This window comes from Anoplopoma fimbria, chromosome 6 (genome assembly GCF_027596085.1).
Source record: "Anoplopoma fimbria isolate UVic2021 breed Golden Eagle Sablefish chromosome 6, Afim_UVic_2022, whole genome shotgun sequence".
NCBI classification, from domain to species: domain Eukaryota; kingdom Metazoa; phylum Chordata; class Actinopteri; order Perciformes; family Anoplopomatidae; genus Anoplopoma; species Anoplopoma fimbria.
The window spans coordinates 13,779,464-13,795,237 of NC_072454.1; the positions used below are offsets into that span (position 1 = coordinate 13,779,464).

A 15,774-nucleotide genomic window follows, 5' to 3' on the forward strand; every position below is an offset into this window, starting at 1 on the left:
TATCCATAAACAGGAAAAAGGGCTCAGAATTAATTTATCTAAACAGCCTTCTCCCCTGTCTGCACATGCCTCTTGAGGGTTCGGTTTTGATTTGGCTTTTAAAGCAAGCCAGAACTCAGCTCAAGTTGTGTTTGTATGTGTGTGTGTGTGTGTTTCTGCGTGTATGCTTGTATGTTCCAGACTGACTTTGATGGGACTAAACATCCAAATTGATATTTGCTGTGGAAGACAGCTGCGTCTGGCAGCAAGTCATTATATTTGTGTCTTGAATGAAACCAGAGACAGAAAACGTAGTTTTTGCTTTGCTCTCTTTTTTCACTTTCAAGAATGCACTTGAAAAATGTATCAGCATTTCTAAACTGGGATTTTAAAGTCAAAGATAATAATTCCTTTTCACCGATCATGTCAATTTGAATTTGAGGGAAGAAGTGTACGGATATGCTGTTTGTGCCATCGGCATGGTTGTGGGCTGCTTTCACTTTCTTCTAAGCACACAGAGGGGTATTTAAAAAGACCAGCTTGAATGGATGCCAGTAGAATCAATTATGTTACTTGTTCTTCCATCTAAACCTGGTCAAGAGCAGGTTTTAAATGACTTATTCCCTTTCATGAATAAAGAACTGTAGGCTATTGTCTGTTAAATTAAAACATCTAAATATAGAAGCATTTACAGTAAATGGTGTAAAAAGTACTTAATGATTGGGGATTTTAATATATTTCTCTTTAATTTAAGAAATTCCTTTATTTAAAATACTAGACTCTTAAATTTTAGCTAGAGCATTTATACATTTAAGCTTTCTTTACAAATGATCCTCAATCCATGTGACAGTAGATCAAGGAGAAGCCATTCACTTTATCACTTAAATCACTTTACATTGAGGTTAAAACAAAAATGTGTTGCTTTAAATTTTGACTTTTTCAACTTTCAGCTGGCCTCCTTTTTTCTGGCAACATTGTGAAATGAAATGTGAATGTATGACATGTTAGACTGATGCAGTTGGCAGGTGATTCACAACACCGCATTACACATGAAGGGCATATGGTCTCCTTTTGTGGTTCACTGTCTGTAACAATTTCAAAATGTTACCACCTCATCTGAACCTGCTTTTCATAGCTTAGTTAAGTGAGGCCATTTTTCAATCTTAAAACATTCAAAGGTCATGATAAGTAAAAGCGTGATGAAGTTCCTTATTTAATAAAAACTTATGATATGTTTAAAGTGGTTCTCGTAGCTTCAAAGTAAAACGTATCTATATTTAAAACTGCTGTCGAAATACATCTTGTCAGCCAACAGTAACTCACTAAAGGTGCAGCTACAGAAAAAAAGTGTTATTTCATTGAAAAATTCAGATGGGTGTCTGGTGCATGTGTGTGGTATATAAACTAGCAAACACTGTTTGTGTGAGTGCATGCAGGCCCTCTGTACTTAGACCGATGTGTACCTCAGTGTTTGAGGGAATATGCAGAGCCGCAGAAATGAGGCATAGCACTGAGTGATGCTGCCGGCCTCTCTGCTTCACAGAACTGGCTTTTCTATCAGATAGACAGCTTGACAATATCCAGACCCCACTCTTTCCGCTACACTCAAAGGCACGCCAACACACGCACGCACACACACACACACACACACACACACACACAGGCATATACACACGTACATGTAGGCACACACTGTTGTCTGGGTTCGTTCTGCTTGTTTCTAACTGGACTGTTTGTGAGATAAAAGAGAAGTTTGTAGTTGAGTGAGTACAATAAAGTCTGACCTCTTAGACAGACTTTCATTGTTTGGTGTGTAATTGAGAATTGTGAGACTCATTTTGTAAAATACTACAACATGAGAAGCTGTCATTCTTAAAAAAACAGAAAACTGAATATTGAATAATGATGTTGACTCAGAGATTATTGAATGTCATTGGGATGAGCACCATTTGTAACTGGCATGATACTTCTAACAGAAGTAAAAGCAATGGCTTGTTGGGTTGATTGATTGTCAATGTCTGTGTTTGTGAAGTAGTAGATCATTTGTATTGTTCCCATTTGGAAGAATTATTTCCAATAACAGTAAGTGCTGCTACAGTATTTAACTCTACCACCATTCCACAGATGTGATAGTTAGAGCTCAAACACACACACACACACACACACACACACACACACACACACACACACACACACACACACACACACACACACACACACACACACACACAAGCACACACACGGTATGTGAGCTTGTGCATATACACACAGATTCCCTGTGTTTTGGTAATGTCATTACTTTTCATCTGCCTGAGATCACAGATTTGTAGCTTCAGGGCTTTCTAGTGTCTGCATAGGAGATCGTTGATGTTTGGACTTAGTGATCTGCAGATTTCCTGACACCAGGAGGGTGAATCTACCCAGCATCCCTTTCTCTTTGGAAGAAGATGCCCTGCTCTTGTCAGGCGATAAACGAGAGCTTGGCTACGCTGTCTAGTAATACTACACTTCCTCCTCGGGCTAGTAGCTGTTGTTAGCGTGTGCAGCCGAAACAGAAACTGGCTAACTGAGGATTAACCACCAATAGAAGGATAGACTTTTCCCAGGGAATGTTTATATTGTTTGTCCTGTTAACCCACAAAAGACAAACTCATGGATAGCTGTAGCTTAGCTACTGTATGTATCAGCTCCTCTGAATAAAAGGGAGCGCCCAAAGTAACATCAAATGTCTTGTTTTGTACAACCCAGTGTCCCAAAATCCTAAAGATATTCAATTAAATTATGATATGACAAATAGAAGAAGCAAATTCTGCAAATGACTTCAATTATTAATTATCAAAATAGTTCTGTCGATCGGCTAATCGTTTAATTGAAGAATCATTCCAGCTACATCTACTACACAAAATGATTCATAACCAGTAATTAAATTGACATTACCAAATAAATAAAATTGAACAAAGTTCTTATCCACTTTCAGCTGATAAGCACTACCTTTGACCTCATCATTCAACGTATCATTAAGTGGCAAAGGCAGAAGAAAGTTCACTATGAGTTTGTCTGCTGCTGGTTAAGAAGAATCAATAGAACATTTTCCCAGGAACCAACTTGACACATAAACACACCGACATCCTTTTATTGGTACATGCTGCTCTCAGACCCGTCGGCAGAGAAACTATATTTTTTGGCAGCTTAGGGCATTTCATGATGTGTGTGCAGTGTGCTAGCTGTGTCTTTGAGCGAGGCTGGTTGCCTTCTGCTCAGATCTCAGGTGAGGAAAGACCTGGAATCACTCATCCTGACAGCCACATCTGGCGTTACTTTCTCTGTCCCGCCGCCCTAGACTCTGCTCCTGCAAAGAGACACCACTCTAATTTAACCACAGAGGGAAGGAGTTATGATAATAGCAGTTATGATAATAGCAGTTATGATAATAACGTTATTGGTGGTTATTAATCAGATGGAGAACAGTTTACTTAGTAGACATACAGTCCCGGAGAGCGCTGTGTTAATACAACCATTGTTACCGCTAGCATTTTTTTGTTTTCAGGCTTTGTCCTGCCGTTACTGGAAAGCGAATGAATGCCAGGTGCAACAAGCAATCTCTGTTCTCTTTATTTGCACTTTGGATTATACATGAGCACTGGTCTACTGGAAATAAAGACTTGCAGTAGATTCTGAATAAAAAACATATTTGCGCTGAAGCGTGACTTAATAAGCATTGTTCAGTGTTCCAATGTATTTGAATCTGACTTAAAGCCAGACGTTTGTATCTCTCACATCCATTTATTAAACATTATAGTTATATTTAAGAACCTCACACCTTTCACATGACCGTAACAGCTTGACATGTATCCAGAAGAATAACCTCACATGTATTCTGGGCTGCGCTGCTTTTGTCTCCATTCCAAACTGGTCGGACTAATCAGTTGACAAGCTCAGCTGGTGCCAAACCCACAGTTGAGGACAAATGTAAGCCAGAACCAGACGGGCACACAGTCTTCATCTGTTTCCTGTTGAACCTAGGAAGTAAGGGTCAGATGTCGGGGGTAATAGTTACGTTAATGGAACGACTCCAAACAGATTCAATTTCAATACAAAAGGTATCCAGGAGCAGCCTGCAGCCGCACATTAAAATATAAACATACACTTTTGGCACTCTCACCATACGCCAGCATCTGTGGAGGGGCCCTTTACTGATCAGTGAGAACAATGTGTTTTGATGGAGACAGCAGACATAAACGTGAGTGAGTAGTCAGCTGCAGAGGAACAGCAGGAGTCCATGATGGGAAAACTGTCTTTCTGCATTCTCACTGAATGTTGCGGAAGACGAGACTCTGCTGTCATGTGAATGACACATGCACAAACACAAAGCTCAATACATGGCATTAGGCAACTGATTGCAAAATCAATCCCAGCTCAGTTTATTCAAAGTACAGTACACGCAAAAATTTCCATACACAATACTGCTGAGAAATTGTATCTTCTTTTAATTGTATACTTTACAATTTACTGAGGTTGAAGAATTTGGGAGAAGCCACCCTTTTTTTGAGAGTCACATGAGAATGAACTTGTTTGTTTAAATGGACAAACCAATGTTTTTCCAATATAATTTTTCCCCTCGATGACGTACAACTGTTTTACTCTTTCTCAGCATTGAAAACCTGAAGAGTGCTTTATAGCACAATACTACCCATCTTGTTAATTAGGTTTTAGCCAGACACGTTGCGTGATGCTTTTAATTCTGTGAAGATATCAGAATAAAAACATAACATTTAGTTAGTACTCAAAAAGTGAAAACCACAGTTTACCACATCTGTTTATATTTGCTTCATTTACACAACAAATATATGCAAAATAGCTTAAAATATAGGTAGTTATGGTACTTCCAGGTGCTTAAAAAGAATCAAAGTTACAACTGCTTTGTGGGTTTCTCCCAGCCAGGTCTTTAGACAAACTGTACAATTTTGCCGACTGTGCTGGTCTGCACCTAATCCTGGGGCTCAACGCGCTGCACAGGAACCCAGACAACTCCTGGAACACCTCCTCCACCCTGAGCCTCCTCAAGTATGGCGCTGGCAAGAAATACAACATCTCCTGGGAGCTGGGCAACGGTCAGTACAGCTACTAACCACATGCTGCCTACTTTATATGTCCTATAAATGAGGGACTTTCACTTTAATAAAGAATGTTTAGTGCAGAATTCCATTTTTCTTCCCCACTAAAGCTGTGGTATGAAAAAGCTGTTACACATTTTGTTCATTTAACATCTGCTGGCTGTAACAGCTTTGTTATAACATTAAATAGATAGTGAGCTTTAAAAGAGAGTCCAGCAGTTTAAGGGTTAAGGCGAGGGTTCATTCAGGGATGAAAGGAACAGCTAGTCCTCATGTCATCCTAACCATCTGTGTTTCTGGGGAGCTGCAGTGCACACAGAGCCCTGTGTTTCTCTGCTGCATGTAACTTCATATTTACATTTCATCTGCAATAAAGCTTTCAATAGAAACACTTATTTTAGCCTAAAAGTATCATGGAAAATCTATTGATTGAACCATGTGAATATTTTAGTGAGGACTTGAACCAGAGCAAAATATTAGTTCAGATCAATCACCCAGACAGTAAAGACACAGAGTGAATTTGTGTTCAGGAATATAGCACAGACCCAGCTACACACACACACACACACACACACACACACACACACACACACACACACACACACACACACACACACACACACACACACACGCACACAACAGACATGTTAACGTTTTATTTTGCAGCTCAAACACAACTTGTTACAGATAATCACAATGCTCCTCAGTAGAGTGGTTAAAGAGCAGTGGTCCGGCAAAAGTATAGTTTTCCTCCGTTTCCTCACAGTCTTTGTTTTACTGATTCTGCAAGGCCACCCTGTGTGCTTGGACCCTGAGTCCATCTGTCTGTATTACTGTGAATTGCCCAATTATCCCTTTTTCTAGTGGCTGTTGGATACTCTCTAGGAGAGCAAGATTAGACTACTACAACAACAATATTCTTACCCACCTCCCCACTGTTGCTTGTATAAACTATATCTCTCTGGCTCAGTGTACTGCATCTCCTCTTCCCAGAGCCTAATGCCTACCGCAGCATGGTGGGTCGTGCGGTTAACAGCACTCAGTTGGCCCAGGACTACATCAAGCTGCGGACCCTGCTGCAGTCTGTACGCTACTACCACCGAGCTCACCTCTACGGCCCCAATGCAGGACGACCCCGCAAGAACGCCATCCAGCTGCTGGACGGGTGAGTCCGCAAGTAAAACACTGACTGGGCGGGATTCCTGTCTGTGTTAGGCTATCCTGCTGTAAAACAATGGGGCTAAGGTTGTGGAAAGTATGCTGCAGCAGTTTGGGACTTTTACTGTGTTTAACACGCACACACATACACACACACTGCAGTAGTTTTCGGTGTTTATGGATTTCCATTCTGCAGGTTACAGCGTCTCAGCTCCAGTTATACCATGTCAACCTAAATAAAGTGTCGACTGATTGATAACGTGACGGCACAACGTCCCACCTGCTGGTTTTACCCAGAAGCTCCACCAGCTTCGGTCGGACTCTTATCTAACAGCCCTCTCTCAGCTGCTTCCTGCCCTCTCCTGAGATTGTAAAGTCATACTTTGTAGTCAGAACTGCAAAAAAAAAAGACCATATGTTTACCTTTTTAATTTTTTTTCAACAACTAACACACGTTTTCAGATGAACTGCTTATCTTTTGAGCATCTATTTATTCCATTCAGGTCAATATACAAACAGCTTAAAAAAGAAGCTAAAAGTATTGCCCTACTAATACTGTCACAATGAACATTGACTTTGCTTTGACAAAGTTATATTATTTCCACATGGTAAGAAGGTTGCAAGGAGGGTCTTTCTTGTTCATGCTCGCAAAGCATTTTAGTGTGAAGTCTCCTGCCAACAAACACAGGCTACATTTGATGGAAAATAAACCCAAAAGAATAACAACACTTTAATCTTGGCAACAAAAAATTATTATATAGTTTTTATTTTCTTATGTTAAAGTTATGAAATTGACTAGCAAATGTTTAACATAGGTGCTGATCATATCAACTCTCACCACAACCCTTAGATTAACTGTGTATCAGAGACTGAATGTAGGTATGCACTCTACTTTTTGATGTTAGCCTGCCTAAGTTTGTTAAAACTCCTTTCAGAGAAAAAGAAGAGGCTTTCTCAGTTCTATTGGCCAAATAGATGAAGGCTTCTCTCAAACATATTCATCACTTCCGAAAGAGTTAAGCTTCTCTGAGCTTTTCTGTCTGTTGCAATGGAAACAAACTTGACTAAAATGGATGCATCAGTGGCCCTCTACAACAAACAGATTGAAAATCAAACATCAATGGATATACACAACTCTGTCAGTGTTGTACCATCGTACGTTAACAAACATTTACAAAATCTTCTATGTCTCCTCACAAATATATAACAGTGTTACTGTGCAACAAGGTATTAAAGGTTTATATAGTGTTTTAAATACTATATAGGGGGCATTGGGAAGTTAATTTAAAGTTTAAATACTTTATTCAAATGTTCATTGTGTAATCTATCTAAATAAAAAGTTTCACATACATGAAAATATTGCTAATATTGTTTCCAGAGAAACATCTGTGGATAAATTTCTCTCAGGCATTGGTTAATAAAAAAAGATGAAATGATGCTATACATTTCATGACATTTGAGTAGACCAATTACAGTTGGCAACCATCAACTATAAACTTTCTGTTCTGGGTGGCTGAAAGTAAGCTGTAATCAATGCTCTACTTGTCTGTCATCATATATTTAATATATATTGTTTTACACAGGTAACAAGACAATTAGAAGTGACAGAGTGGAAGAGGAATATGTGGCTCTGGCTTTAACGGGCATTGTTAAATAAACAGGAAACAGCATTCCTTTGAACCAAAATTGAATTAGAGTCCATAAAGTTAAAACTAATGTGTGCTGAAATGATGTGCGCCTATGCAAGTGTTTGTGCAGATACACACACACAGGAGGAATAGTTTAATGTCTCAGTATATCCCAGTCTAAATCTGTCTCCAGCTCCTCTCTGCAACCACACACATTTTGACAGGTAGTTGGAAGACTTAGGAGAAAGAATAATTTGATATGGGTCTCCCTCCTCTATGTACTTGAGCTACTTACATCACTGAAACCATTAGGGAACTGCTGTTTATCTCACTGAGTACTGACAGTTCAAATTTACTCAGAAATAAAAGGTGTGTGTTTGTGCGCACTGATGTGTGTATGTGTACTGTACGGTATAGACCGATTTATTAGCAGAGTACTCAGAGGAGAGGGAGGATGTAGAAGATGAGTGGCGAGAAGAGGAGGAGGAATGAGAGGATGAAGAGGAGAGAGCTGGAGTATCTGCAGGTCACGGGCGACACATTTAACGACGGGGTGATTCTTGTGTGTTTGACACTGTTACGAGGGGGTGGCTCTTGTGTTTGACAGCCCAACTACTCTGCCGCTCTCAGGAAATAAGATTAATTAGACACTGAGCTGCTCAACAGTCCAAATATCAGAGCTGGACAGACTAAACAAGCCAGAGCGGTGAAAGTTTAGAGACACACAGTTGGGCATGTCTGACAAGCTGTTACTCCCAAATATGGAGAGATTTGGTCAGGTAGATTTGGGAAAACACACACGAAAATGCAAAAGCTCAGGAAGAGGATGCATACAGCAGGAGGGATTGTATATACACTGGGTTTGTGTTTATGTACAGGAATGTGTTTTTAACTAACTGAAAGCAAACTGTACAGCCTGCAGAAACAGCTCCGGAAAACACTCTAGTCATGTTAACTGTTTGATAAAACTAGTAGGGCTTTACACAACTTTTTTTCTACAATTTTTTGTAGTTTGCAGTTAAACCATCTTGCCTTAAACACTGAATGTGAAGTGACTTAACTTAACCTAATAGAGGTAACACTACAAGGTTTTTCTGTAGATACTAATATTATCCTCACAGATTGAGTAGAATTATTTTGCTCTTTGAAAACTGTTTGATTTACACCACATAAACTACAAAGATTTTGCACTTCCTGGTTTAACAAGAACCTGCCATACTTGGCAGAGATGCACACATGTAGTTTTTTTTAAGTGCAATGGACAAATAAATGTAATTCTTTTGTGAATTGACTGTGGCTTGCACTTTCCAAATAATTTAGGGTAAAACAAGCCTTTATTGAGCTCTGACTGTCTGCCTTAAAAGTTCCTGCAATAGTTCCACGTCCCCATATCCCCAGGTATTGGCATTTAAGTTGATGGGTAAAATGTTATTGTAACATTTATGGCCATTAATGAAAATAAGGCCCAGTTTGTAAAAAATAAAAATGGTCCAACACTCATGATAACTCTCTTGTCTTTCTGACTTTCAGGTTTATGAAGAGTGCTGGCTCTGCTGTAGATGCAGTTACGTGGCAACAGTAGGTATTTTACCCTTTTTTTCTATTTTAATATTTTGTCTGTAAAAAGAAAAAACAGAATCAATCTGCAGTCCTCTAAAAACAATAGACTACTCGCTTAACTAACCATAAATATAACAACACAGGCCATGTTGTGTTTTTGTACCTCTATCACCACATTGCGTGTGTGCAGTAGCCAGTAACAACCATTATTAACACTTCTAAGAGAGTAATGCATAATGAGGATAACTGTGTTTATCCTGTAAAGGGAACAACAGGAAAAAGAGCCTGAGAGTGTGTGTGTTAAATTATTAACACCTGCCATTTGTCTATTGCACATCCTGTAGGAATGCATACAGACATATCAATGGTTTGATCTTTTTCCCCACGTTTTATCAGTATCTCTTTACACGCATATGTTAAACCTGCACAAAATAAGACAAACCCTGTGTGTCTGAGTGAGTGGTCATTAAGGTGAAGGTCAGGTCTAATCAGGAGAAATTAGAAGAAACGGAAGGAGGCAGGTCTGTCAGTAAGGCTTAGAAAAACACCACCCACACTGTTAAAATCAAACCATATGCTCTGGCTCATTCCCTCTGTCAATTAGCCCGCTTTACACTCGAGTTCCAGATTCCAGTCTAACCAGCCTGCGTGACAGCAACTCTGACCTCTACAAAAGAAGCCAAATACATAAAAGTGGAGACCACTCATTAACACGTCTACAACACAGGTTTTACTCCACTGCAGCTGGATCAAGTTGTTTTGAATCAAGCGTAAAAGGATGAAAAAGCCGCGTTCATTATAAACTAGTTTAGAGAATCATATGGATTTGTGATGGAGCTTGTGGTGATGAAACATCTTGGTTATGTAGTGAAAGGTTTGTGAACCTCCAGATCATGAAACATTGATATGTGGTTTGCATTATGTTATAATGTTTTTTTTCCACAATACTGTACTTTGACATTTGCAGCATCTTGTCTCAGTTACTGCTTATCCGACATGATCGGTGTAGTCCTTCTCTTTCTGTCTCTCTTTACGTATATTAGGTTTTTTAGGTTTTTTTCTACTTTCCTTTCAGAGCACTTTAACCCTAACTCAGATCATTTTCCCCCATAAACTAAAGGGTAAATTCACCTAAATCACTTACCTCTAGTGGTATTTATCCATGCAGACTGTTTTTATTTGCTTAGGTTTTGAGGTATAGGCTTCCTTCCTGCCAATTCAATGGAGGTAAATAATATACTTTCATTTGTGGTGCTCCACATTAAAAAAAAGGAAAAAACAAAATGGCATCTGTCTCTAGAAACAATGTCCCATTTACTCTGGATAATCCACAGAAGTCAATAGCTTTCATAGAGACAATGTCTTTGGTAGAAAGTAGTTACAGTGAAACTGTTAATTCTTCTTAGCACATAAATAGCAGCGGTCATCCATTCACCTCCTTGGTCCAGGCTAACATATCTTAAAACTATTGGATGGATTGCCATTAAAGACCTTTTCTCTAGTTGCATCATGAGTTTGACATTTGCGGTTTTAAATTAAATGTCACAACAACTATTGAATGGATTACCATTCATTTTGGTCCACACATGTATGCCCCTCAAGATCAATTCCTCAGCTGTTCTTTGTGTTTAGTGCTAATTAGTTGATTTTAGCATGCTAACATGCTAAACTAAGATAGTGAACAGGCTGGGGGCTATCTAGTGTTTGTGCTTGTGCACATGTGGCTGCACTGTGGATTTCATTAATTATACTTCTGACATTGTGATAGACAGTTCATCTGACTATTACATAACTAATGCACAGCAGGACACATGGATATTTCCAGCCTACAAGGCACTTTTTGTTTGCAATAGAAACATAATAACTAAGATTGTGACGATAGCCAGTTCGTTTAACGATTACACAGTTAACATAGGCTAAATACATTGCACTTCTTCTTGTGGCTGCACCTTGGATATTATTCATTTAATTTCTGATGTTGGGCGCTCTCCAGCACCAAAGTCTATTTGTATGTGAAAGACATTTTTTCATGGCTTTGTGGTTATTAGGCTTATAGCTATTTTGTTGAATATCATTTTGCCAAGTTCAATGAAAAACTACATGAATTGTATTGAATTCAAAATTTTATTTAAAAAATGAGAACATTCTTATGAAGTAACTCTGAACTCAAAATCAACTATTTTCTTAGCACCCCTACATATTGGTCAAGCTCCAACTTAGTACCATGAGATGAAAAGTTCTGGCGCCAGCCATGACTGCTGTGGCTAATATCAGTACAGCCTCAAAGAGCCGTTAGCATGACTGTAGTCTCACAGTCTTGTTTTAGGGCTTTGAGCACCAAAAACAAAATACCATTCACCTCTGTTATATTGATGTGTTGGCAAATATCTCAGATATGAACATTGCAAACTTGGGCAAATAAAACCAGAACTATCTGCATGATTAGGTACCGTTATACTTTAGTGAGAAAAAATGTAATATATGTGCACAGATTATTTTAACAAACACCCAGCTATAACACCCACACCTTCTAACCTAAACTCAGTGAACATGTTCTACCTAACACGGGCCGCTTCATGGTGAGAGAATTAAGTCAGTCGTAACGTGTGATGGCTGCCAGTTCTAGCTGTAAATATATGAGCAAGATAAGTGAACAAGACAAATTTACGATTTACTGTTTAGATCCCCCTGAGCAACACCATAAATGTGAGCCGTACAGTAATTGTTACAGCAGCGGGTTTTAGTGGTGTGAACCAACCAAGCAAGCAAAAGCCCCCTGCTAAACTCATTTAAATAATGAAGTGATGAAAGGTACGCTTAATGGCCCTTGTTCAGAAGCATTTACTTTTTACTTCTTTCAGAAACATATATGTTCATCAGTTTTTACTCAGCTACACTATGTTCATCAGTTTTTACTCAGCTACACTATGTTCATCAGTTTTTACTCAGCTACACTTTCACATTTTAATCTCTTTCATTGTCAGAGTGATACTGATACTGCATGCCAGAGAGCAGGGTGTGCTGGTTATTTACAGCTGAGGGGAGGAAAAAGAGATGTCAATGATTGTGATCTCCTCCTCTTTTCTACTCAGAAAATCAAAGAGACTATTATTCACACATTCCTGTGGGAAGCCATGTATATCTATCTATCTATCTATCTATCTATCTATCTATCTATCTATCTATCTATCTATCTATCTATCTATCTATCTATCTATCTATCTATCTATCTATCTATCTATCTATCTATCTATCTATCTATCTATCTATCTATCGATATATAGATATATATATAATTATCTCCTTCAGTTGTTATGTAATTATTAATCTGATGATAGCCTGCTGGTACACGTCAAGGAACACATCATCATCCTCCTATGCGACCCCTCCTCTCACCCCAAATCTCTCGCAACACCAGCTGGCCATTCCTTGACACTTGATGTTATTACAAGTAAACTGTTGTAGAGTATACTCAGGCTTTATTTAAACAATTACATTGTACTCCATTACGGCTTTATATCATAGTATAGTTGTTGTTATGATTATCTTTTCTTTACAAAATAGGGGTTTGATGAGTGGAGGGACTCATGCAGAGATTTCTCACCAGGAAATAACACTTTGTGACACAAAAATATCCAGCATGATATAACTAAGACATACAACACACAGAAAGTGTCTTATTCAGCATTCAGTTGTACTTGGCTCCACCCTCTTATGTCACTTTGTGTTGCACAAAAAACAAGATGGCGATGGCCGAGATGCTGAACACGAGGTTTCAAAACGTCAGTTCATAAACCTCTGGGTGATGTAACAGTGACAACCATCCACTGCAAAGACCAAACTAATTATAATAACAGGTCCTCTGTGATCATGACCTAATGCAACATATTTATGTCAAATGCACCATTATTCTTCAGTACATTGTACTGTGAATATAGTCAAGGTAAATTTAAAATGTAGGTCTTTTAGTTTTAGTTTTTAGTATTTTTCCCTTTTTGGTATTGATACTCTTACATCTGTTTCCGTCCCCCCATGTCTGACATATGATTACATCTATTTCCTCTGTACTATATTTCTGTGTTAATAAAGTGCTAAATAGTTTTGTTAGTGAGCTGTCTTTGATGTGGTTCGGGCATAGCGAGAGCTGCGTAAAACAGGCTGACTAAGTGGGTCTTTGTGTGAAAACATTTGGACACAGCTTAAGTATCAAGCCCGATTTTTGAGGAACAAAGGAAGAGTTCTTGGTTCTGTTTAAGGAGCCTAGACTTGCGCCTTTGACAATTCTTATGAATACAAAGCTGTGATTCCCTAACTCCTGCTCAATATACTAAAACAACTTTCTTTATATTCATATCTTTATCAGGTTTCTGCTCTTATGAACCATCAAACTTAGGTAAAAAAAAGCAAATATTGTCTTGACACCTTATTCTTTTATAAACTGTAGCCAAAATTCCCAGTAGTACTGATCTGTAATTAAAGATACAGCTATAAAACTTGTTCTGTATTATGTTATCTTTCCATATATGAACTGGAATTTCTGTCCCTGCGATCTGGACTGAAGAATTATTGTGAGCTCTCTGGAAAGATGACAGGATAACCAAATAATTTGTGTGAAGCTATGACTTAATCCGTGCGTTGTTTACAGTTTGAGGCCAGGAGCTTGGGATGTCTCCAACATGGTGATGACATTTTCAACGAGGTTAAGCTGAGATTGCAGCACTGTTTTACCCCACATGAATATAATTCAGGCCTCTTCTCAGCAGTTTTGTTGACACATCAGACATTTTAAAATGGGATCAATAGAAGTTTGACTTGCTTTGGAATATTTTTTATGCTGCATTTATGATTCTATGGTTTTCTTGTCTCCTGGCCTGATTATTCACAATGAGCATATACAATCTTCCACAGCATTGTCTCCCATTAAATTTGTTGAACTTTTGATTAAGAAATGTGCTGTTGACTCGCATTCTTTAAGCAACTAGATTACCAATTGTAGACTGCCTATCATATATTTGTGTTATATGGTTTCGGAAAAAGATTAGCTAATCGGAACAAAACATCTGCAGCTTTAAGCAGGACTGATCTGATCTGATACAACTAATCTGGTATTTGATTAATAACGTTTGTAGCTTTTGAAGAATCAGAAGAGAAATCTGTTCCGCAATGAAAAGCAGATTTTCTAAATCTCTAATTAACAGGTGTTAGATCTGTTTCTGTTGTTTTATTTTGTCATGGTGCTATATACCAATAAATGCTAGTGTATAAAAAGATTGAGCAATTACTTTTTTCTCATTTCAAAATGTTTGAGTAGTTTTTCAAAATAATGACTACATGAGTCATTTCGCTTTCACGCATATAAACTCATCTGTTTCTTATAAATGATCTGGAAGTTTTACAGACTATTCTAGGTCAGTGCTGTTGCCCTAATACGACATCACTGGGTTTAACATTTGCAACCATGTTTTTCTACCATTATGATGATGATGGTTTTATGCAAATCCAGGTGATGTGCAGCGAAGATCATCCAACAGGGCTGGATATTCACATTAGATTCTTATCATTTAATATTCATACTTATGAAGTTGCTGTCTACTATATGATTGACATTTAGTGAAGCGGGTACATTGTGGACTAATATATAAAAATAAGTTCAGAAAAACGGCACAGCCAGACTACTGAGAGAAGATTCAAACAAATGCAATGTTGAGAAATATTTAAGAATCAAGGGGATTTATAATGTTTCCTCTTGTAGAGCCTGTAAAATCTGGATTCACCCGACCGCAAAGATAATCCGGCTAATTAGGCTTACAACTCTTTACTATTATTGATAGCCTTTTTTCCCAGTATTAATGCTTTCTTCTAGGTTAAGTTATCAAAAGTAATGTAGCATAAATAACTTAACCTAAGAGAGCATATAGTGTGCTGACTGACTGACTGACTGACTGACTGATTGATTGGTTGGCTGTCATTTGTTTCAATATTGTTTCAATTACAAAATTATTTTTGTAAAATGTGTTTTATTGTACTTGAAACATTAACTAGAGAAAGTGGTTGTTGCTCTCTTGATTTTCTCTCTTGGCCTCTTGCAGCAGCTCTTGGAGGGGCTCTCTGTCTGCCCACAGTGTGAAGTTCCTCAGGACTTTGGCTCAATGAATCCTTCTCTCATAGTGCTCTCTTAACATCATCCCTCTGTTTGTCTTTATCTTTCACACACACATTGATGTCTGCATTGTTTGATTTTAATGCAATCCTGCATAAAACTGGATTGTCAGTATGCTTAGGTGTAATTGGATATGTCGCTGTCCCTGTTCTCTATAGCTGTTGTAGTGAAACGG

The 15,774-nt window shown here is 38.3% G+C and overlaps 1 protein-coding gene across 1 annotated transcript in view; it reads left to right on the forward strand.

Moving 5' to 3' along the window:
• hpse2 (heparanase 2) overlaps window positions 1–15,774 on the forward strand; it is a 49,584-nt gene that overhangs the window by 22,310 nt on the left and 11,500 nt on the right. Inside the window, exons 4-6 of the mRNA XM_054600504.1 lie at window positions 4,917–5,090; window positions 6,087–6,258; window positions 9,410–9,457. Coding sequence (XP_054456479.1) covers window positions 4,917–5,090; window positions 6,087–6,258; window positions 9,410–9,457 — 394 coding nt within the window. The remainder of the gene's footprint in view (window positions 1–4,916; window positions 5,091–6,086; window positions 6,259–9,409; window positions 9,458–15,774) is intronic.